Source organism: Anolis carolinensis, unplaced genomic scaffold (assembly GCF_035594765.1).
Source record: "Anolis carolinensis isolate JA03-04 unplaced genomic scaffold, rAnoCar3.1.pri scaffold_14, whole genome shotgun sequence".
In the NCBI taxonomy this organism is placed as follows: Eukaryota; Metazoa; Chordata; class Lepidosauria; order Squamata; family Dactyloidae; genus Anolis; species Anolis carolinensis.
Window position 1 is genome coordinate 8,865,638 of NW_026943825.1, and position 24,183 is coordinate 8,889,820.

A 24,183-nucleotide genomic window follows, 5' to 3' on the forward strand; every position below is an offset into this window, starting at 1 on the left:
ATTTTTTCTTAGAAACCAGTCTAGAGTAGACTAGACAGCTCCCAAGCCTTTCTATCTACAATGGAGTTCTTTTTACCTGAATAAATACTTTTTGAACTTTTATTGAGACTCTGCAGTCCACTGCAATCCTAAATGATCAAAGGCTTCTCTTGCTCGCCCCGTGTAAGTAACTGTTGCATTTAAAAGCTTTGCTTTTGCTACTCTGATGATTTTTGGTGGAATCTCCCCCAGAGAGGGTTAAATTGAGTCTAACCGCTCAGAGATTACCACAACAATTTTTCAAAGAAGACTTTGTTTGTTTATCTCTGAGTTCATGTTTTAAACTAAGAGATTTCAAGGTTTTCAAAAGATGGTTTCCACGCATTCATGGAGATTCCCAACTCTTCTTAGACACCCAACCTGGGACTCTCTGCACTGCAAAAGGGCCAAGTTACAATTCCTTCTATAAAACAGAAAATACCTTCAACCAAAAGGGCAGATGGTGTTCATCGTGTTCAAGGGGTGGCTTCCGGTCGTGGGGCTGGACCTCCTCGCAGAGCCTGGACAGGACTGGCAATTGCTTGGTCGTCTTGTAATACTGAGGGCCAAACAAAGAGAATTTGGTCGTCCACATTGCAGAGATCCCGCGACTATTCCGCCCTTTGCCTTAGCTTTCACATTATGCAATAAATCACAGCTAAATAATAAATAAATAATAAATAATCACAGCTGCAATAAATCACTCTGACCAAGATGTCATGAGTTCGAGGCCAGCCCATGGAGGAGTGAGCACCTGACAATTTTTTAAAAAATAGCCCCTGCTCGTTGCGAATTTAGCAACCCAAAAGATAGTTGCATCTATCAAGTAGGAAATTTAGGTACCACTTATAAAGTGGGGAGGCTAATTTAACTAATTTACGACTCCATAAAAATCATCCAGCCACCATTGGAATGAGGAAGTGCAGCTGCTCCCCCTGTGGCCGGAATGGAACATCCCCTCAGGAGAAGGTTAAATTGCCTCTGCGTCTGTCTCTGTCTTTTTTCTATGTGTATATGGCATTGAATGTTTGCCTTATATGTATATACAATGTGATCCACCCTGAGTCCCCTTCAGGGTGAGAAGGGCGGGATATAAATACTGTAAATAAATTAAAAATAAATTATGATTCTCCTCTTCCAACTTAATCCAAATTAGACCCAAAACAGCCACTGAAGCCTCAAAAAATATAAATAAATTCACTCACTCTGAGGATATTGTCGGGGACCCGGTTCATGTTGAGGTTCTTGATCCGCACCGTCAGCTGGTGGGCCGTCTTCGTGGTCAGGAGGTACTTGCTGATGAGCGGCTTGGGGAACTCCGTCCCTTCAAAATGCTTCAGTCCTAACGCTAACAAGCTGCGAAAACGAGACAAAAGACATTTGGCTGTGTTGAATGATTTATTTATTTATTTACTACATTTATATCCCGCTCTTCTCACCCCGAAGGGGACTCAGAGCGGCTTACAAATCAAATGTACATACAAATATATTATTAGCATAGCACAATATAAGCATTAAATTACTATATTGTACTATACCATTATATGGTAATATTATGAGTAATATTATATTTAATATATAATATATAATTAATATTATTATATTGTCTTATTAGTAGTATAATATTGTATTCCATTATAATATTACTAGCTGTGCCCGGCCACGTATTGCTGTGGCGAAGTATGGTGGTATGGGAAATAAAGTATTGAGGAATTGATAGTTAAGATAAATAATATAATAATTTATTCTTATAATATAATATAATATAATATAATATAATATAATATAATATAATAAGGTAAAGGTAAATACAGTAATTACTACATAGCATTAGTGCGCATGGAACTACTTTTTCTGTCAAATTTGTTCTATGACATGATGCTTTGGTGCTTAATTTGTATAATGATTACCTAATTTGATGTTTAATCGGCTTTTCCTGAATCCCTTCTTATTATCCAACATATTCACTTATCCTGCCGGCCTGTTTATGTTGGATAAGTGAGACTGTACTGTATATTTATAATCTTATATTATCTGCTTAGAAGTGGATTATATGAGGCCCCTTCTACACAGCTGTATAAAATGCACACTGAAGTGGATTGAGTGTGGACTCAAGATAATCCAGTTCAAAGCAGATAATATAAGATTATAAATGAGTTATATAGCTGTGTGGAAGGGCCTTGAGTCTACACTGCCATATAACCCAGTTAAAATCAGATAATCTGTGGAAGAGGCCTAAGTGAGGCCTAACTCTGCCTGTCTCCTGGGCTGAGTGGGTTGCTAGGAGACCAAGTGGATGGAGCTTAGCCTTCTAACTGGCAGCAATTGGATAAAAACAATTATTCCTCTCCCTCTAATTAGGACTTTGTTTTTCTTTTCTTTTTGTTGTATGAACGTAGAGGGATGGATGAGGGGTTGTGCTGCCAAGTTTAGTGTTTCTGGGATGTGTAGTTTTGTTGTTTTGTTCTAGGCCGAAATTTCATTACCCTTTTATATATAGATAGATTATCAATATTATATGTATATACAATATATTATATATTTATAAATTATTATAAATTATATATACATATATGCTTTTTTAAATATACTATTTAAATGTGTTATTTTCCAGTCAACCCAAGGAGGGTTTTATGGTTTGTAAAGATATCATTATGGATGGGTTAACTGGAAAAGTACCTGTAAGAAGCAGATTGGCTGAGCCTGCGAAGAATAATATTAATTATAATAAGTTCATTTTTATATCCCGCCACCATCTCCCTGCGGGGACTCGGGGAGAGACCCGCAGAGGCCTGTCCTTTCCCCAGCACTTACTTGTCTTCCCCTTTTGTGAAGACGATCTTGTCCCGCGGGGTTTTGGCCTTTAAGGAGCAGGTGGGCAGCAGCTCTGGGTGCATGAAGACCCTCCTGGTGGCCAAGATCCAGGCAATTGGCTTTGGCAGGGGAACAAAGTCGTTCACTGCAGGAAAGAAGCGGAGGGAGAGAATGCCTTGAGTGCGAGCCATGGGAAGTGATGGCTCTGAAAGCAGGAAGGAGACCTACCGTATATACTCAAGTATAAGTCGACCCGAATATAAACCGAGGCACCTAATTTTACCACAAAAAACTGGGAAAACATTGACTCCAGTATAAGCCAAGAGTGGTAAATTTCAGAAATAAAAATAGTTACCAATAAAATTACATTAATTGAGGCATCAGTAAGTTCAATGTTTTTGAATATTTACATAAAGGTCAAATTTAAGATAAGACTGTCCAACTCTGATCAAATCATTATTCTCATCTTCTTCAATGTAAATGTGCTTATGTATCCTTTTAATAATAATAGGGTAAAATAATACATGTAATAATAATAATAATAATAATAATAATAATAATAATAATAAATACAGGAAAATAATACATGTAATAATAAATAGATAATAAATATATCTTCCCAAGTCGTCAAATTTATCGTATGTTCTACCTTTACCTATATTGATTTTACTCTATTTTTATTATTATTAATACATTTACTATTTCACTCTGTTCTTCTTATTAATAATAAAAATAGAGTAAAATCAATATAGGTAAAGGTAGGACATACGATAAATTTGACGGATTGGGAAGAGATATGGAAGAAAAAACAAAAATATACATATGCTGCCGAGTTGAAGGAAAACTGGTATAAGATGTTTTTTAGGTGGTATCTTACACCAGAGAGATTGAATAGATTTAGCAAAGGAAAAGGCAATGCGAAATGTTGGAAATGCGAGAAACACGAAGGAGATTTCATACATATGTGGTGGGGGTGTAAAAAAGTAAAAAAGTACTGGCGGGAAATCCATAAAGAGATGGAGAAAATACTTCAAAAAAAGTTCGAGTTAAAACCAGAGTATTTTCTCTTTAGGAATTACAGACTTTCAGATGGATCTTAATACGAATAAGCTGTTCGTTTATTTGGTAACTGCCGCCAGGATATGTCTAGCACAATTGTGGAAAACCCGAGAAACTCCAGCCTTGGAAAAATGGTATTTGAGAGCCTTAGAGATAAAAAAATATGGACATTTTGACACAAATAGTATCACAGAACAACGTGAAAAGGCAAAGGACAGATTGGAGTAAATTGAAACAATATCTAGAAAAAATAAATAATTGAATAAATAAAATAAACAATAGAACATTACAGAATAGGAGAAAACATCAACCCAAGGCCGGCAAGAGTAAAAACACCAATGCTGGACATGGAAGGAGTATGAAGAAAATTGGACCTGCTAAGCAGAGGACCTGGAAGACGCTAAAATATGTTTTGTTGGGGGATGCTATGGGAGTTTCTCTGGTGTATACAAGACCTTTTTTCTTTCTTTCTTCTTTTTTTTCTTTTTTTTGGGGGGGGGGGGGACTATTTTTCTGACATTCTTCTTTCAGTCTTTGTCTTTCTTGCTTTAATTGTTCCCCCACTTTTAATGTAACAATAGAAGCATAAATAAAAATCTTTTTTTAAAAAAAGGTAAAGGTTTTCCCCTGACATTAAGTCCAGTCGTGACCGACTCTGGTGGTTGGTGCTCATCTCCTTTTCTAAGCCGCAGAGCCGGCATTATCCATCGACACCTCCAAGGTCATGTGGCCGGCATGACTTCATGGAGCGCCGCTCCCTTCCCGCCGGAGCGGTACCTATTGATCTAGTCACATTGGCATGTTTTCAAACTGCTAGGTTGGCAGGAGCTGGGGCTAACAGCAGGTGCTCATTCTGCTCCCTGGATTTGAACCTGGGACCTTTCGGTTTGCAAGTTCAGCAGCTCAGTTCTTTAACACACTGTGCCACCACCAGGGGCCCCAAAATCAATGTAATAGTAGCAATAATAGAGAAAAATAATAAATGTAATAATACCAATAATAATAGACAAAAATAATAAATGTCCCATATATTCTTGCATATAAGCTGACTCAAATATAAGCCAACCAGGACCCTAACCCGAGTATAAGCCGAGGGGGGCTTTTTCAGTCTTAAAAAAGGGCTGAGAAATTAGGCTTATACTCAAGTATTTACAGTAATTACTCAGGAACCAGTGGGCGGGCGCAACCTACCATTCTTTTTGATGGCTTTGCGGGGGCTCCAGTCAATGTTGACATCCGACTGGAAATCCGTGATGAGCTGCAGGGCTTCTCTCAGGTTGCAGGGCTGGAAGGCGGTTTGGAATTTGTGGCCCAGGGGCTGAGCCAGGAACGTGGAGCTCTGAGCAAAGCTGTCCAGTTCAGTCTACAGAGCGAAAGAGAGATGTTGACAAATGCTCTTCTCATGGTCTGCTAACACTTCCAGATCTCCTCACGCCAGGTATGGCCCCATCCCATATCTGTGTAATCCAAGCTTTACCAGCAAGAGGCGAGTAGTGTTGGCCTCGGAGCTCAGGCTCGGGTTGGCGCTGCTCAGGAGGTAGATCTGCATCAGGAGCTGCACATGCTGGAAGGTCAAAAGGAGAATAAAATGGAGTCCTAAGCCTGAACATGCTCAGTACAATCACATGTATACAGGACCTGCCCTAGGTAATTTTCAAGTGTAAGCAAACAGAATTTTGGCGCCCCCCCCCTCCCCCACAAACCAATCACTGAAAAATAAAAGCGTTGGATAAGCTAAAATGTTGGATAATAAGGAGGGATTAAGGAAAAGCCTATTAAACATGAAATCACATTTTACAAATTAAGCACCAAAACATGTTTTACAACAAATCAACAGAAAAAGCAGTTCAATCCGTGGTAATGTTATGTAGGAATTACTATATTTGCGAATTTAGCACTAAACATTGAACTGGGATATAGGGCAGTGTGGACTCAGATAACCAAGTTCAAAGCAGATATTGTGGGTTATTCTGCTTTGATATTCTGGGTTATATGGCTGTGTGGAAGAGCCCTGAGGGTCCTTCTACACAGCCATATAAGCCAGAATATCAAGGCAGATCATTAAAAGGCCACCGAATCTGGCCCCCGGTATAAAAAAAAACCTCTAAAATCAGGACAATAAATAGAACAACACTCTGAAAACAGGGGAAATCCAGACAGTAAACAATCAGGTGCCAGCTAACACCTCCCAACCAAGGATGCCCCCAGGGAGGAAGCAGCCAGGCTTTGAATCTGCAAGGCCATTAAATGCTAATCAAACTGACCAATTGCAACATTCACACTTGCCTCCTGGCAGTGTGGACTCAGATAACCCAGTTCAAAGCAGATATTGTGGGTTATTCTGACTTGATATTCTGGGTTATATGGCTGTGTGGAAGAGCCCTGAGGGTCCTTCCACACAGTCATATAACCCAGAATATCAAGGCAGATAATCCACAAGTATGTTTCAGTCTACTTGGAATACACAAAGCTTGTTTGAGATCCAGTCCTGTCAGAGTAAATCGCAGCGTAGCAGCAGTTGTATGTTGCCAATGGAGCGCAGAAACGAAGAGACGTCAGAAACGATGTTAAAAAATATATACAAAGTTTTACTATACAAGATAAACAGACTTGCAGACGAACACAGGCTTGGCTTTCACTCTAGGTAGACACAAGTCAGAACAGAGCAAGAGCTCAACTGACGCAATCAGTAATGTACAAACACACTTGAGTCTGGACATTCCCAAGGTTCCAGCCACTCATCAAGGTCAACACAGCTTCTCAGTCATTAACTCTTTACAGACTATAGCATACTCTGGATGATGCAACCTGTATGCAATACATGCCAGACACAAATTTCATTTAAACACTACTGTAAAGAAGTGTATGATTTTATTTTGTTTATAGATGACATGTTTATTTGATTTTGTTTAAACAGTCAGGTTTAAGTTTAAAATGGTAAGTATTGAAGCTGATAGTGCCAGAAGATAACCAGCTCAGCATTAGGAGACAGGTTGTCATGACAACGGGGGCGGAGCCAACCACCGTTTGGAAAGGAAACCAGGAAAGTTTAAATCTCAGTCTGTGATTTCTAGTCACAGGGAACAGACTGGTTCCAAGTTAAGGAAACCAGGGAGACAGACCTCTCATAGGCCAGACTAAGCAAGTTGGGCGACTTGTTTAGGGTCATTTGTAGAGGCTGTGGAGAAGGGAAATTAATCCCAGTGGATCCAAGAGGATCAGGTTTTAGTTTAGTCTTGAGTAACGGAAGTATTTTGAAAGTTGGAACACCTCACATCTATTTATAACCGTTAATTTAAGTGCCTTTAAGAAGTTATAGAAACCACTAAGCTCTGTACATGAAATAAACTTGTTTTTGTTTTTAATCCATCTAAGTCTCTGTCACACCTATGTTCAAGCTAAACAACGTTACCATCTGAAATAAATAAGAAGCTTAAAAACAATAAGTGTCATCTGCCTGATATCTCCTCCATTGGTGGCAGCAAAGATAGTCATATATATAATAAATAATTAATTAAAATCATCATCAAGACATCATTACAAATTGGTGGCAACTGTGTGGTGGGATAAAAAGGATTCCTCACTGCCTCAGTCCTGTACAACTACTAATACACAAATCCCACATTAACAAGTCCAAGAGTCCAGAAGAGCCTTGACTCCCCTTATGACTATCATCCCACTTTCTTTGCTAGTTAACTTGAACCCAGTATGCTTTATTATGCCAATTGTTTGCCTTAGATCAGGCATGAGGCAAACTTCGGCCCTTTGGGTGTTTTGGACTCCAACTCCCACAATTCCTAACAGCCTACTGTACAGGAAGCTGGACACATTTCTGAGAGGTACCTGCTGCATCTGCTGCTGGAGCCTCTTCCTCTGCCCGGCATCCAGGGCCAGGGCCTGCAAGGGCTTCTCGCTGCGCAGCTTGGCCTTCTCCGCCTCCTGGGGCGTCTTGGCCGCAGACTTCTTCATGCGCAGCTGCTCCAGCTGCTCCTTCACAGTTCGGTGCTGCTCGTTCAGCAAGTTGGCCAGGGGCTCTTCAAACCTGAAGACAGGGACAAGGAATAAGGCTCAGACTCTGGCCTGCGGGGCCGTTCGGTCCCATTCTCTTAACACAAATCATAAGTGTTCTGGAATCTAAGTGCTGTCACAGCGTCCACAGCATGGGAAATTGAGAGAGCTCTTCTACTGCTAAAACGATACAACTTGGGGTTCAGTTTTCTTATAAATCTTGAACCAAAGCAGGGATTGCACGACTGCCTTGTAAAGTAGGCAATTCCTGTTATGTTTATAGTGCAGACGTTGGCAAACACTCTTCAACAACATCACAGTAGTCAAAACAGCATGCATTATTATTATTATTATTGACACAAAGACAGAGTATGATGCAGCGAACAAGATATAGATGATGGATTTCGTATCACAAAATCACAAGTTGGGCCGGGCTGTGGCGCAGGCTGGTTAGCAGCCAGCTGCAATAAATCACTCATGAGTTCGAGGCCAGCCCATGTCGGGGTGAGTACCCGACAATTAAAAATAAAATATAGCCCCTGCTCGTTGCTGACCTATGCAACCCAAAAGATAGTTGCATCTATCAAGTAGGAAATTTAGATACCACTTATATGTGGGGAGGCTAATTTACAACACCATAAAAATCATCCAGCCGCCGTTGGAATGAGGAAGTGCCATCACAGTAGATGATGAAGCAGCTGCTCCCCCTGTGGCCAGAATCAAGCATACCCTCAGGAAGCTGGAAGCTGGAGAAGGTTTAAATTGCCTCTGCGTCTGTCTCTGTCTCTGTTCTATGTTATATGGCATTGAATGTTTGCCTTATGTGTGTACCCTGAGTCCCCTTCGGGGTGAGAAGAGCGGAAAATAAATACTGTAAATAAATAAATAAATAAGTCAAACACTTCCCAAGCGTTTAGGACTGTGTGACGTATTATTATTATTATTATTGACACAAAGACAGAGTATGACGCAGCAAACGAGATCTAGATGCTGGATTTTGTATCACAAAATCACAAGCCAAACACTTCTCAAGCGTTTAGGACTGTGTGATGTATTATTATTATTATTATTACTAATAATAATAATAATAATAATAATAATAATAATAATAATACATCACACAGTCCTAAACGCTTGAGAAGTGTTTGGTTTGTGATTTTGTGATACAAAATCCAGCATCTAGATCTCGTTTGCTGTGTCATACTCTGTCTTTGTGTCAATACTAATAATAATAATAATAATATTGACACAAAGACAGAGTATGACACAGCAAACGAGATCTAGATGCTGGATTTTGTATCACAAAATCACAAGTCAAACACTTTCCAAGCGTTTAGGACTGTGTGATGTATTATTATTATTATTAGTAGTAGTAGTAGTAGTAGTAGTAGTAGTATTGACACAAAGACAGAGTATGACGCAGCAAATGAGATCTAAATGCTGGATTTTTTATCACAAAATCACAAGCCAAACACTTCTCAAGCGTTTTGGACTGTGTGATGTATTATTATTATTATTATTAGTAGTAGTAGTAGTAGTAGTAGTACAGTAGAGTCTCACTTATCCAGGCCTCGCTTATCCAAGCCTCTGGATTATCCAAGCCATTTTTGTAATCAATATTTTCAATACATAGTGATATTTTGGTGCTAAATTCGTAAATACAGTAATTACAACATAACATTACTGTGTAATGAACTACTTTTTCTGTCAAATTTGTTGTATAACATGATGTTTTGGTGCTTAATTTGTAAAATCATAACCTAATTTGATGTTTAATAGGCTTTTCCTTAATCCCTCCTTATTATCCAAGATATTCGCTTATCCAAGCTTCTGCCGACCCGTTTAGCTTGGATAAGTGAGACTCTATTGTATTGACACAAAGACAGAGTATGACGCAGCAAACGGGATCTAGATGCTGGATTTTGTATCACAAAATCACAAGTCAAACACTTCCCAAGCGTTTAGAACTGTGTGATGTATTATTATTATTATTGACACAAAGACAGAGTATGATGCAGCAAACGAGATCTATATGCTGGATTTCGTATCACAAAACCACAAGTCAAACACTTCCCAAACGTTTAGGGCTGTGTGATTGGTTTGGACTGTAGCTAGGCCAAGATGCTCTCGCTGCCGTTCCCTTCCGGTACTGCTCAACTCAGAAAGGACGGCCGCGGGCCAGCAGTTCCTCTGCCTCCCTTCCCAAACAGAGACGGCTTTCCTTACAGCCATCCTGCCCCATATTCAAGGAGACTCGGCCGAAGTGGCTTGGCAGATAATAGGAATCATTGATAAGAATGCTGGGTTGCTGCACATTTTCCGGGATGTCTGGCCATGTCCCAGAAGCATTCTCTCCTGACGTTTCAGCCGCAACCTCTGAGGATGCCTGCCGTAGATGTGGGTGAAACGTCAGAAGAGAATGCTTCTAGAACATGACCAGACAGCACGGAAAACTCACAAGAATCTAGTGATTCCGGCCATGAAAGCCTTCCTTTGAAAACACACTGATACGAATGATAAACAAGACGATGGAAATGCCTGGATCCATCAGCCTTCCCTGTACCCTGCACCTTTGGCCCCTGACCCTGCAGCCATTGCTGATCAAACTGAAGAGGACTTGGGTTTTTTCCCAAGTGAGCAAGATTCAATTCCTTTCCAGATGTCTCCTGTTGACATTTCTGTGCCAGAGCCAATTAAGGATGCCCTTGAGATGGTGCCGGCTCTCCCCGGATCTCCGGAGGGGTTACCATTTGATCGAAGGGCTTTTCTGAAAACAGACTGCTCTCAAAGGCAAAGTTTAAGAAGAAGTATCAGATTAGCACAGCGATTAGCACATTGTGGCTAAAACCAGTTCTCTTGGGAAGAATTTAGGGAGGCAGGCACCTGGCGTGATGTTTTGGCAGTTCAGTTCTCTTGGGAAGTATTGGGGAGTCAAGCACCTGCTTTGGGGGAGCTATGAACTTCATTAAAAGTTTTGCGCTGAGAATCTTCTCAGTGCGATGTCAACTCAACTTCTGACTGGGAAGCATAGTCGTCTCTTGTTCCTGATTTCCAAGCGGCCTGACGGTGCGCTTACTCTGGAGTAGACCTGGTGTTGGTTTACCTTCTTGCCACGTTGGGACTGCGTTTCAGCTCCTAAACATCTAGTTTTGCCTTGCCCTGCAATCCGGATTTGGATATCTATTCTAAAGGACTTTTTCTTGCTCCCTGCTCCTTTCCCCACTCAAAACTCAGACAGAGTTTGAGTGTGTTTCGGTTTTTGGATTTTGAACTCTAATACTGGACATAAGACTTTATCTTATTGGACTAAAATTGATATTTTCTGGAAGGACAATTGCTACTTCTACTTTGCTTCTTATTTCCATTTGGAACTTTATTTGCTTTAATAAAGATATTATATTGTTATTGGCTTCTGTGTTGGTTCCCAGTGCTTGCACCGCCCAGGAGTGTTACAGTACCTGCTATTCCTTTTGAGCGAAATCCTGCTGCCATTCAGTCTCACCTGAGCACCTGTGGGGTGTTAAAATTCGGCCGGGCCTCGGCAGCACTGTCCTCATCCTCCAGCCCCTCGTCCTCCACGTTGGACAAGCCCATCTCGTCCTGAAACTGAATGGAAAGAGAAAGGGACTGTGTCGAATCAGTGGAGCAAGGAATAGAGCATTGGGGGCAAGCAACTTTCCGAGGGCAATTTGAGAGCCTTACCGTCTCAAAGAGCTCCTCCATCAACTCATTCACTTCCTTCTCTGCAAGATAAACAAACAAATATTATAATGGAATACAATATTATACTACTAATAATATAACAATATTAATTATATATATTAAATGTAATATTACTAATAATATTACCATATAATGATATAGTACAATATAGTAATTTAATGCTTATATTGTGCTATGCTAATAATATATTGTATGTTCATAGAATCATAGAATAGTAGAGTTGGAAGAGACCTCATGGGCCATCTAGTCCAACCCCCCGCTAAGAAGCAGGAAATCGCATTCAAAGCACCCCCGACAGATGGCCATCCAGCCTCTGCTTAAAAGCTTCCAAAGAAGGAGCCTCCACCACAGTCTGGGGGAGAGAGTTCCACTGCCGAACAGCCCTCACTGTGAGGAAGTTCTTCCTAATGTTCAGGTGGAATCTCCTTTCCTGTTCATTCAATTTGTAAGCCGTTCTGAGTCCCCTTTGGGGTGAGAAGAGTGGGATATAAATGTAGTAAATAACTAAAGAAATAAACACCCATGACTGCACTTTCTCATCCCCACCAGCACCCTATTATATGTTATGTCCTTAAAGAGAATGAAAAGGAGGACCTCTTGTACTGACTATTTCTGTTCCTGATGCAAAGCAGAATGGAAAAGAGAGCAGTGTTTCTCAACCTGGGGGTCGGGACCCCTTGCGGGGTTGCAAAGGGGGTGTCAGAGGGGTCGCCAAAGGCCAGTATTTTCTGTTGGTCATGGGAGTTCTGTGTGGGAAGTTTGGCCCAATTCTATCATTGGTGGGGTTCAAGGGGCAAACTATAAATCCCAGCAAGCACAACTCCCAAATGTCAAGGTCTATTTTTCCCAAACTCCACCAGTGTTCACATTTAGGCCTATTGAGTATCGGTGCCAAGTATGGTCCAAATCCATCATTGTTTGAGCCTTTGGATGTAGGTGAACTACAACTCCCAATCTCAAAGTCAATGCCCACCAAACCCTCCCAGTATTTTCTGTTGGTCATGGGAGTTCTGTGTGGGAAGTTTGGTCCAATTCTATCGTTGGTGGGGTTCAAGGGGCTCTTTGATTGTTGGTGAACTATAAATCCCAGCAAGTACAACTCCCAAATGTCTATTTTCCCCAAACTCCACCAGTGTTCACATTTAGGCCTATTGAGTATCGGTGCCAAGTCTGGTCCAGATCCATCATTGTTTGAGTCCACAGTGCTCTCTGGATGTATGTGAACTACAACTCCCAATCTCAAAGTCAATGCCCACCAAACCCTCCCAGTATTTTTTGTTAGCCGTGGGAGTTCTTTGTGCCAAGACTGGTTCAATTCCATCATTGGTGGAGTTCAAAGGGCTCTTTGATTGTAGGTGAACTATAAATCCCAGTAACTACAACTCCGAAATGCGTTGTTAAACATGATGTTTTGGTGCTTAATTTGTAAAATCATAACCTAATTTGATGTGTAATAGGCTTTTCCTTAATTAATTTATTTATTTGTTTACAGTATTTATATTCCGCCCTTCTCACCCCGAAGGGGACTCAGGGCGGATCACATTATATACATATAAGGCAAACATTCAATGCCATATAACATAGAACAGAGACAGACACAGAGGCAATGTAACCTTCTCCTGAGGGGATGTTCGATTCTGGCCACAGGGGGAGCAGCTGCTTCATCATCCACTCTGACGGCACTTCTTCATTCCAATGTCGTAAATTAGTTAAACTTGCCTCCCCACTTTTATAAGTGGTACCTTATTTCCTACTTGATAGATGCAACTATCTTTCGGGTTGCTAGGTCAGCAACGAGCAGGAGCTATTTTTTATTTTTAATTGACGGGTGCTCACCCCGCCACGGGCTGGCCTCGAACTCATGACCTCATGGTCAGAGTGATTTATTGCAGCAGGCTGCTCACCAGCCTGCGTCACAGCCCGGCTGGATTTCGTTAAGGTAAGGGATTATGGGAGCTGTCCATTATTATTATTAAAATGTGTTGGATAATCCAGAACGTTGGATAAGCGAATGTTGGATAAGTGAGACTCTAACTGTACATCCTGCATATCGGATATTTACGACTTGCGATTCGGATATATATCAGATATTTACGATTTGCGATTCGTAACAGTAGCAAAATGACAGTTTTGAAGTCACAACGAAAATAATTTTATGGTTGGGGGGTCACCACAACATGAGAAATTCGTTGCGGCACTAGAAAGCTTGGGAATCACTGGTCTTGAGTTTATTCTATGGTCCTAAAAAAGATTAGGAGGATCGGGGCCTTCTATAGCTACTGACTTGATTCTATGCTGGCTGGGGAATGTGGGATCTGAAGTCCGATGTGAGTAATTTTTGAGAAACCCAGACTTCCAGTTGCTCCAGAAGAAAAGAGCAAAAGTACCGAAGAGAACGTACTTGTGATCCGAACCGCTCGATCATTCCTGAAGTCTTCCGTATCTGGCTCGTCCATATCCTCCAAGAAGTTGTACTCAGGGTCATCATCGTCATCCGCCTCATCTGGAAGATCAAACAGTTCACCAATGAGGTGCTGCCTTCACCAAAGGCTTCCTTCAGAAAACACGCCGGGCCTTGACATACCATATATACTTGAGTATAAGCCGACCCGAATATAAGCTGAGGCACCAAATTTTACAACAAAAACACCTGGGAAAACATTGACTCCAGTATAAGCCGAGGGTGGTAAATTTCAGAAATAAAAATAGATACCAATAAAATGACATTAACTGAGGCATCAGTAAGTTCAATGTTTTTGAATAGCCGCCCCGAGCCCTAGGGGAGTGGCGGCATATAAGTTTAAATAATAAATAAATAAATAAAAAAATATTTACATAAAGCTCAAATTTAAGATAAGACTGTCCAACTCTGATCAAATCATTATTCTCATATTCTTCAATGTCAATGTGATTATGTATCTTTTTAGAGTAAAATAATACATGTAATAATAATAATAAGAAATACAGGAAAATAATACAAGTAATAATAGAGTAAAATAATAAATGCAATAATAATAATATCAGAGTGAAATAATAAACGTATTGATAATAATAATAATAGAGTAAAATAAATGTAATAGTAGCAACAATAATAGAGAAAAATAATAAATTTAATAATATCAATAATAATAATAAAAAACATATTCTCGGGTATAAGCTGACCCAAATATAAGCCAACCAGGACCCTCACCCGAGTATAAGCCAAGGGGGGCTTTTTCAATCTTAAAAAGAGGGCTGAAAAACTAGGCTTATACACGAGTATATATAGTACCTTCATTCTCCATGTCGTCGGTCATGAGGCTCCCAAGCCACTGTTTCCACTCTTCATCGTCGGCCGTGTTGGGGTCGTACATGTCCGGGGTGATGTCCGGCGCGTGGAGCTCGGCTTCCAACTGACCAAGAGGGACGTCCTTCAGGGGCCGCTTTGAGCGCGTGCGGAAGGCAATCAAGCTGTCTTCCAAGGGCTGAGAAGCAAGAGGAGAACGGGTTCTTAATAAAGTAGTAATAATAATATATATATTTTTTCGTGTCAGGAGCAACCGGAGTTGCTTCTGGAGTGAGAGAATTGGCCATCTGCAAGGACGTTGCCCAGGGGATGCCCGGATGTTTTGATATTTTTACCATCCTTGTGGGAGGCTTCTCTCATGTCCCCGCATGTAGCTGGAGCTGATAGAGGGAGCTCATCCACACTCTCCCCAGGTGGGATTCGAACCTGGCAGCTTTCAGGTCAGCAACCCAACCTTCAAGTCACTTAGTCCACTACGCCATCTGGGGGCTCCTAATAATAATAATAATAATAATAATAATAATAATAATAAGGTATTATTATTATTATTATTATTATTATTATTATTATTATATAATGGGGCCAGGAAGACACCATTCCACCATGTCTCCTGTGTCAATATAACAATATAATATTATATAATACTAATATTATTCTATACTAATAATATATTGTATACATATATAACGCTGATAACAGTATAAAAATGTAATACAATATTGATGATAATAATGATACACTAATATAATTGTGTAATGTAGTATATAATGTTTATATTGTGCTATAATTATTATCAATATAACAATGTATTAAAATATAATACTAGTATTATGCCATACTTATCATATATTATATTGTATATACATATTGATAACAATATTATAATGTAATACAATATAATAATACAGTATTATAATGGTATATCATATATTACATGTAATATTACTAATAATATTGCAGTATAGTGGTCTAGTACAATTTAGTGATATACAATGCTAATATTCTGCTATGCTAATAATATAATATTGTATTTACAGTAGAGTCTCACTTATCCAAGCTTCACTTTTCCAAGGTTCTGTATTATCCAAGGCAGTCTGCCTTTTAGTAGTCATTGCTTTTGTAGTAAATGCTGCAATGTTTTGGTGCTAAATTTGTAAATACAGTAATTACCACATAACATTACTGTGTATTGAACTGCTTTATCTGTCAAATTTCTTGTAAAACATGATGTTTTGGTGCTTAATTTGTAAAATCATAATGTAATTTTATGTTTAATAGGCTTTTTTCTTAATCCCTCCTTATTATCCAAGATTTTCACTTATCTAATGTTCTGCCGGCCCATTTATCTTGGATAAGTGAGACTCTACTGTACATAGGATATTGATAATAGTATTATAATGTAATACAATAATAATAATAATAATAAATAAATTATTATAATTGTATGTTATATATTACATGTAATATTAGCAATAGTATTGTAGCATAGTGGTATAGCACAATATAGTAATATATAATGCTCATATTGTGCTATGCTAATGATTTAATATATTGTATGTACATATAACTTGTAAGCCACTTTGAGTCCCCTTTGGGATGAGAAGGGAGGGATAGAAATGTCACAAATAAATATTTTTTTAAGGTTTTCTTTTTAACAATGGTTTCGGGCAGTGATGGCCAACCTATGACACGCGTGTCAGCACTGACACGCCTAGCCATTTTTGCAGACACGCTGCCGCATGCAGATTGATTGGATGACTAATGTCTTTTGTGGCCAAATTTGGTGTGATTTGGTCCAGTGATTTTGTTGTTTACTCCATGGGAATTATGCACATTACATTTATATATATATATATATATATATATATATATATATATATATATACACACACACACACACACACACACACACACACACATACATACATACACACACACACACACAGTAGAGTCTCACTTATCCAACATAAACGGGCTGGCAGAATGTTGGATAAGCGAATATGTTGGATAATAAGGAGGCAAGGAAAAGCCTATTAAACATCAAATTAGGTTATGATTTTACAAATTAAGCACCAAAACATCATGTTATACAACAAATTTGACAGAAAAAGTAGTTCAATATGCAGTAATGCTATGTAGCAATTACTGTATTTACGAATTTAGCACCAAAATGTCATGATGTATTGAAAACATTGACTACAAAAATGCATTGGAAAATCCAGAACGTTGGATAAGAGAATGTTTGATAAGTGAGACTCTACTGTATGTGTGTGTGTGTGTGTGTGTATATATAATCATTCTATTATTATTCTATTATTATTGTAGCATATTATCATATTATTACTATTATATTATATTATTCTTTATTCATGACTACACTGAAACTAGAATAGAGAGAAATCAGCGTGGAAACTGCAAGAGGTACCATAGATTGTTGTACATGGAAATAATGGCATTAAATAGTTTTTGATTTATTAAATACAGTTATATATTACAATTATACATTTTTTATTTAAACTATATATATTGCAAAATTATGGTTTTTTTCTCAAAGTGACACACCACCCAAGTCATGCAAGTTTTTTTGGTGAATTTTGACACACCAAGTGCAATGCCCATCATTGGGGTTTAGGGTGTGTTTATGAAAAGTTCTAACCCCCACCCCACCCGACCCCACCCCAGGCCCTCCTGACGAACCCTTTTCAAAACTCCCAGGCACTGCCAGGTACCCAAGCTAGTAAGATATGAAAAAGTATTTCTTGTTTTTACCCCCGGAAATTTGTCAATGAAAGATGACATTCAGGAGGGGCAAGGGCGACGTTACCTGGTAGGAGTCGATACACATGGGGCTGGAGGCCAGCTCCTCGTCCACCGCGTGCAGCTTCTCCATAAAGGTGCTGTCCTTGCTCTGCCGGGGCTTGGGGGGCGGAGGGGGCCCCATCGGCACCACCTCGGCGCTGATGTGCCGCTGGAGGGGAGGAGCACCCTCTTTCTCAGCCTGGGAAAAAAGGAAGCTTCAGAAAACTAGGGTGGGCATCACAACCTGTTATGCTTTCTCTCGAGATAATGACATATTTCTTGACCCAAAGTTGAGGAAACTCTGGCTCCCTTCTGCTTCAAATACCCGCATTTCACCTCCAAAGGTGCGGGGCCTTCCTCGTCCGTCTCTATTATGTCCGAAGACAGCCTCGTTCGCGACTTCTTGGCGCCCCGGGGCGAGGAGGAGGTGCTCTCCACGTCACTCTCCAGCAGGCTCTAGACAAGAAGAAGAAGAAGAAAGACTCGCCGTTAGGCAAACGAGGGCCATCTAGGTACCGCTTTATGCAGGGAGGCCAATTTAACTAATTTACGACATCATAAAAAAACTTCCAGCAGCATGCGGAAGAATGAGGAAGCACTCCATCAAGGACTCGGTGTCACAAGCGGACGTTGAAGCAGTAGCTCCCCCTGTGGCCGGAATCGAGCATACCCTCACGAAGCCAGAAACTGGAAAAATGTTAAATTGCCTCTGTGTCTGTCTATATATGTCATATACAGTAGAGTCTCACTTATCCAACATAAATGGGCTGGCAGAACGTTCGATAAGTGAATATGTTGGATAATAAGGAGATTAAGAAAAAGCCTATTAAACATCAAAATAGGTTATGATTTTACAAATTAAGGACCAAAACATCATGTTATACAACAAATTTGACAGAAAAAGTAGTTCATTACACATTAATGCTATGTAGTAATTACTGTATTTAAGAATTTAGCACCAAAATATCATAATGCATTGAAAACATTGACTACAAAAATGTGTTGGATAATCCAGAACATTGGATAAGTGAGACTCTACTGTATCTAATAGCACTGAATGTTTGGAATATAAATACTGTAAAATAAATAAATAAACAACCACGGCCCTAGCTGGCCACGGGACCTACCTCTTCCGCCGTCTCGTCTTCCTCCTCCTCCTCCGGCTGGTACTCTTCATCCGAGGAGTCGTCGTCTTCCTCCAAGGGAATGTCTACAAACTGAGGGGGCTGCTAATAATAATAATAACAACAATAATAATATACCCTCTCACACTGGAAATTGCAATAAAATAACCTTAGTTTAAAAAGTATTAATGACAAATATCTCTGGGTAAACACACACACTAATTTCCTTAATAATACACCACGGTAAGGCCTCTCTCACTGTTATCTGTGTACCTTGAGGCTGGAATGATGCGTGGAATCAGATACAGAACCTAACAAGCTAAACCTAACATCACTCTAAAAATGACCATGACAGGACCGAACTACCCTGTTTCCCTGAAAATAAGACATCCCCTGAAAATAAGACCTAGTGGAGGTTTTGCTGAATTGCTAAATATAAGGCCTCCCCCGAAAGTAAGACCTAGCAAAGTTTTTGTTTGGAAGCATGCCTGCTGAACAGGACACCAGAGCATGCAGAATTAGTAAATGTATGTACCATGGATTGTTATATACGGAAATAATGGTAGTAACAAGAAATTCTTGATAAGATTCACAGTTTGGTTATGCTGGTTTGTGATGACAACTACTGTACAGTATATAATAAATGCTCTTTCAACAATTAATGTGAATTCGTCTTCATGGAAAAATAAGACATCCCCTGAAAATAAGACCTAGCACATCTTTGGGAGCAAGAATTAATATAAGACACTGTCTTATTTTCGGGGAAACAGGGTAGATACTAACCTTCATTTCATTGGCCTTCTTGATAGGAGAGATATTCCAGGTAGGAATTACCTAGAGAAAAAAAAACATTATTAGATGTAAACAACTCCAGAAAAAAGTACAAGCTTTATCATTGTTCCTGCTTTTCATTTAATGTACTTGTGTTCTATCCTTCCCTGTTACGTTTTTATCTATCTATCTACATAATAAAAGTGAAAAACGTGTATGTGGCACGGGTGTCCACTCACACATACAGCCTCCAGCCTCCACAAACAGGCTCTAGTTCCCAGTGCTGTGGAACCACCAAGCTAGTATGAAATAATAATAATAATAATAATAATAAACTTTTATTTATACACCGCTCCATCTCCTCGAGACGACTCAGGGTGGTTTCTAGCATGTATAAAACAGTCAGTTGTCAAAACAACATACAACGGCATGAATGAAAAAAACATAATAAAAACAGTATCATAAAACTGATTTCTATATAATTTTTATATATATATTTTTTGACTACACGTAGTTTAATTTATTGATGTTAGGTTTAATTTATTGAAGTTAGACTTTAAATTGATGTGAGGTTTTAATGTTATTTTTATATGTGGAGTTTCTCTGGGATTTTTATGTCAGTATTTGTTTGTTTATGGAGGCATTGAATGTTTGCCATTTTATGTTGGAATTCGCCCTGAGTCCCCTCGGGAAGATAGGGCGGAATACAAATAAAGTTTTATTATCTATATATATAAAAGAGTGATGGCATCAGGGCAGCGGACAAAACAAAAAATCTACAGGCCCCCCAACCTCGAAATTTGACAACACAACCCATCATTCACAGCTCTAGGTTGATACAACAAAAAGAAAAGAAAAATAAAGTCCTAATTACAGGGAGAGGAATAATTGTTTTTATCCAACTGCTGCCAGTTTGAAGGCTAAGCTCCACCCACTTGGTCTCCTAGCAACCTACTCAGCCCAGGGGACAGGCAGAGAGGCCTCACTTAGGCCTCTTCCACAGATTATCAGATTTGAACAGATTAGACTCAAGGCCCTTCCAAACAGCTATATAACCCATTTAGAATCTTATATTATCTGCTTTGAACTGGATTATCTTGACTCCACACTGCCATATAATCCACTTCAGTGTGCATACTAAACATAAAGACAACCATACAACACACATTCAATACCACCACTCCCTCAACAATTTCTCACCAACACCACCAGACAACGCCATAGCAACGCGTGGCCGGGCACAGCTAGTTATATTATAAAAACAGTTCAATCTAAAATGAACATTCTCCCAAACTGACAAGGTCAAGGGGAAATATATATACACGAACTCACCACGCCTTTTTCCACCACTTCCTTCAGTTTGGAGCGAGTCATTTTGGGCTCCTAAGAAAAAGAAAAAAAGGGGAGAAATAATCCGTCGTTCCATTACATATGGCTGGAAAATGGATCCGCGGGTTCTTTTTCTTCTCCAAGGGCAAATCAGTTTACAGTTTCCCTACAGCTGCCTTAGGGTCCATCCCAAAAAGAACAAGTAAACAGAGGGAGAGACTTACAAACATGGGAATGTCTTCCGTCTCGCTGATGGCAGCCTTCATCATGGCCACCACGTGCTCGTTTGTGATCACTTCCTGCAGGCCCAAACACAGAAATAAGGCTTTCAGGCACCTTTTATTCAGCTTTACAAGATCACTCTTTGCACTGTTCCAGCGGCATTCCCATTCTCCAGCCCCTTGGCTTACATGCAAGATGTTTCGCACATTGACAGCAGTCAAGTTGTGTTGCTTGGCCCCATCTTCCAAAGTCTTGTCCAGGGTGTCGTCCAGCTTGAGATCGCAATCCAAGGGCCCTCCTTCATTTTCCTCAGGGATTTTTCCTTCCCGTTTCCGCTTCGTGGCTTTCCGCTTCTTCCTCTTCCCTCCTTCTTCTCGCTCTTCTGGAAATGAGAAGCAAACGGGTGTCTTCCCACAACAGTGCCATGCTTAACTTGCATTTAACTGTGTGTATCCTCTTATATTTATTTATATTCCACTTTTATCTCCCCGGAGGACTCAGAGCGGATTACAGAAACACATATTTATTTATTTATTTATTTATTTATTACATCATTTCTACCCCGCCCTTCTCACCCATCAGGGGACTCAGGGCAGCTTACAATACAAACATATACATCAGATAAACAGTTTACATCAATTTTAAAAGTCTTTCAAAATTAAAAATTAAAATTAAAATATACATTAAAAACCAGCATAATTGTACATTTAAATAAACATTTAAGGCGCTTTTCATGTCCAGGCCGGGGTCTATCAGTGAGTCATATATTCATATCGCAATTCTGCTGCTACTCATGCTCAAATGCCTGATCCCATAACCACGTTTTTGTTCTCTTTCGGAAAGACAGGAAGGAGGGAGCCTGTCTAATATAAAGCACACATCCAATGCCTTTTACACAACGACGTACAATACACAGACAATAATGTAATATGACATAATACTAATAATAATACACTATAATAATTGTATATTATATGTTACATGTAATATTACTAATAATATCGCAGTACAGTACAATATATTAATATATAATGCTTATATTGTGCTATGCTAATATAATATATTGTATATACATGTAATATCAATAATATTATAATATACAGTAGAGTCTCACTTATCCAACATAAACGGGCCGGCAGAACATTGGATAAGCAAATATCTTGGATAATAAGGAAGGATTGAGGAAAAGCCTATTAAATATCAAATTAGTTTATGATTTTACAAATTAAGCACCAAAACATCATGTTATACAACAAATTTGACAGAAAAAGTAGTTCAATACGCAATAATGCTATGTTGTAATTACTGTATTTACTAATTTAGCACCAAAATATCACGATGTATTGAAAACATTGACTACAAAAATGCGTTGGATAATCCAGAACGTTGGATAAGCGAGTGTTGGATAAGTGAGATTCTACTGTAATACAATATAATATAATACAATATAATAATAATACAGTAGAGTCTCACTTATCCAAGATATTATATATCCAATATAGTAATATATAAATATTGTGCTATGCTAATAATATAATATATTGTCCATACATATAATATCGATAATATTATAATGTAATACAAAATAATAATAATACACTAATATGATTGTATATTATATATTACACATAATATTGCTAATAATATTGCAATATAGTGGTACAGTACAATATAGAAATATATCATGCTTATATTGCACTATGTTAATAATATAATATATTGTGTGTGTATATATAATATTGACCATAATATTATAATGTAATACCACATAATACTAATAATACACTATAATAATTGTATATTATATATTATATGTAACATTACTAATAATATTGCAGTATAGTGGTGTAGTACAATATAGTAATATATAGTGCTAATATTGTACTGTGCTAATAATGTAATATATTGTATGTACTAGGCTTGCTCAAATAATTCGTTTTCCCCGTTTACCGTTATTGATTCGTTATTTTCGTTTGTTTTGAAGCAATATCGAACCTTGGTTGTCCACACGCCTGGATATCGCGGTTTCGAACCGCGATTGGCCGTTTTCCGTAAGGGCGCCTTTTTTTCGTTTTTAAAAAATGCTTTGGCAAATCATCCAAACTTGTTTAAGTCCACTGGGGCAATCTAGCGTGTTGTTTGCACCTTGTAGCCAATCAGAGAGCACGTTTAACCAGGGGGAGGGGCTGGTAGGACGTCCTGAGCGTGCACACGCCTCGTGGCTCAGTCGCACTGGGAATTTTGGAGAGGGTGGAAGGGAGATTTTGGTGCAGGCACTGGCAGGCAGGAAAGATTGCTGCGTCACAGCATGGCTGTGTGAAGACCGGGAGAAAAGGTGGGGTGGCTGGCTGAGTTTGGGTGGTGTGTGTTAGTTGGGTCTTTCTTTTTCTTTTGTTTTTGCAAAGGGCTGTCCTGTGGGTGTTTTTTTCCTGGCGCCATTTTTCTTCTTGCGGGCGGGGTGGGCTTTCTCCTTTCTTTTTTCCACGCAAAAGTGTTTTTTGGAAACAAGGGATCCGAGCCAGGGACGCTTCCTGATAATCCTAAGCCAAGTTTGGGAAAGAGTTGCATATCCCATACTTCCCTGTACAAAATACAACTCCTTTTGGGGAAAGAAGAGGGGGTGCCTTTGTCCCTCCACCGCTCTCAAACACAAGCGGGGCTGCTTGTGTCTCAGCCAGGGACGCTTTCTGATAATCCTAAGCCAAGTTTGGGAAAGAGTTGCATATCCCATACTTCCCTGTACAAAATACAACTCCTTTTGGGGAAAGAAGAGGGGGTGCCTTTGTCCCTCCACCGCTCTCAAACACAAGCGGGGCTGCTTGTGTCTCAGCCAGGGACGCTTCCTGATAATCCTAAGCCAAGTTTGGGAAAGAGTTGCATATCCCATACTTCCCTGTACAAAATACAACTCCTTTTGGGGAAAGAAGAGGGGGTGCCTTTGTCCCTTCACCGCTCTCAAACACAAGCGGGGCTGCTTGTGTCTCAGCCAGGGACGCTTTCTGATAATCCTAAGCCAAGTTTGGGAAAGAG

The 24,183-nt window shown here is 39.4% G+C and overlaps 1 protein-coding gene across 3 annotated transcripts in view; it reads right to left on the reverse strand.

The window, feature by feature from the left end:
- Nucleotides 1–24,183, reverse strand: part of gon4l (gon-4 like) — a 54,715-nt gene that overhangs the window by 22,323 nt on the left and 8,209 nt on the right. Inside the window, exons 4-20 of one of the 3 annotated variants that reach the window (XM_062964737.1) lie at nt 21,342–21,535; nt 21,156–21,230; nt 20,935–20,985; nt 19,615–19,665; nt 18,835–18,933; nt 18,044–18,163; nt 17,733–17,906; nt 14,894–15,086; nt 14,024–14,125; nt 11,602–11,642; nt 11,402–11,505; nt 7,735–7,933; nt 5,369–5,455; nt 5,083–5,254; nt 2,833–2,977; nt 1,224–1,374; nt 461–577 (exon numbers count right to left, since the gene is read on the reverse strand). In XM_062964737.1, the coding sequence (XP_062820807.1) occupies nt 461–577; nt 1,224–1,374; nt 2,833–2,977; nt 5,083–5,254; nt 5,369–5,455; nt 7,735–7,933; nt 11,402–11,505; nt 11,602–11,642; nt 14,024–14,125; nt 14,894–15,086; nt 17,733–17,906; nt 18,044–18,163; nt 18,835–18,933; nt 19,615–19,665; nt 20,935–20,985; nt 21,156–21,230; nt 21,342–21,535 (2,075 nt within the window). Of the gene's footprint in view, nt 1–427; nt 578–1,223; nt 1,375–2,832; nt 2,978–5,082; nt 5,255–5,368; nt 5,456–7,734; nt 7,934–11,401; nt 11,506–11,601; nt 11,643–14,023; nt 14,126–14,893; nt 15,087–17,732; nt 17,907–18,043; nt 18,164–18,834; nt 18,937–19,614; nt 19,666–20,934; nt 20,986–21,155; nt 21,231–21,341; nt 21,536–24,183 lie in introns of those variants that run through there. The other 2 variants (XM_062964736.1, XM_062964738.1) reach the window with 2 other exon arrangements.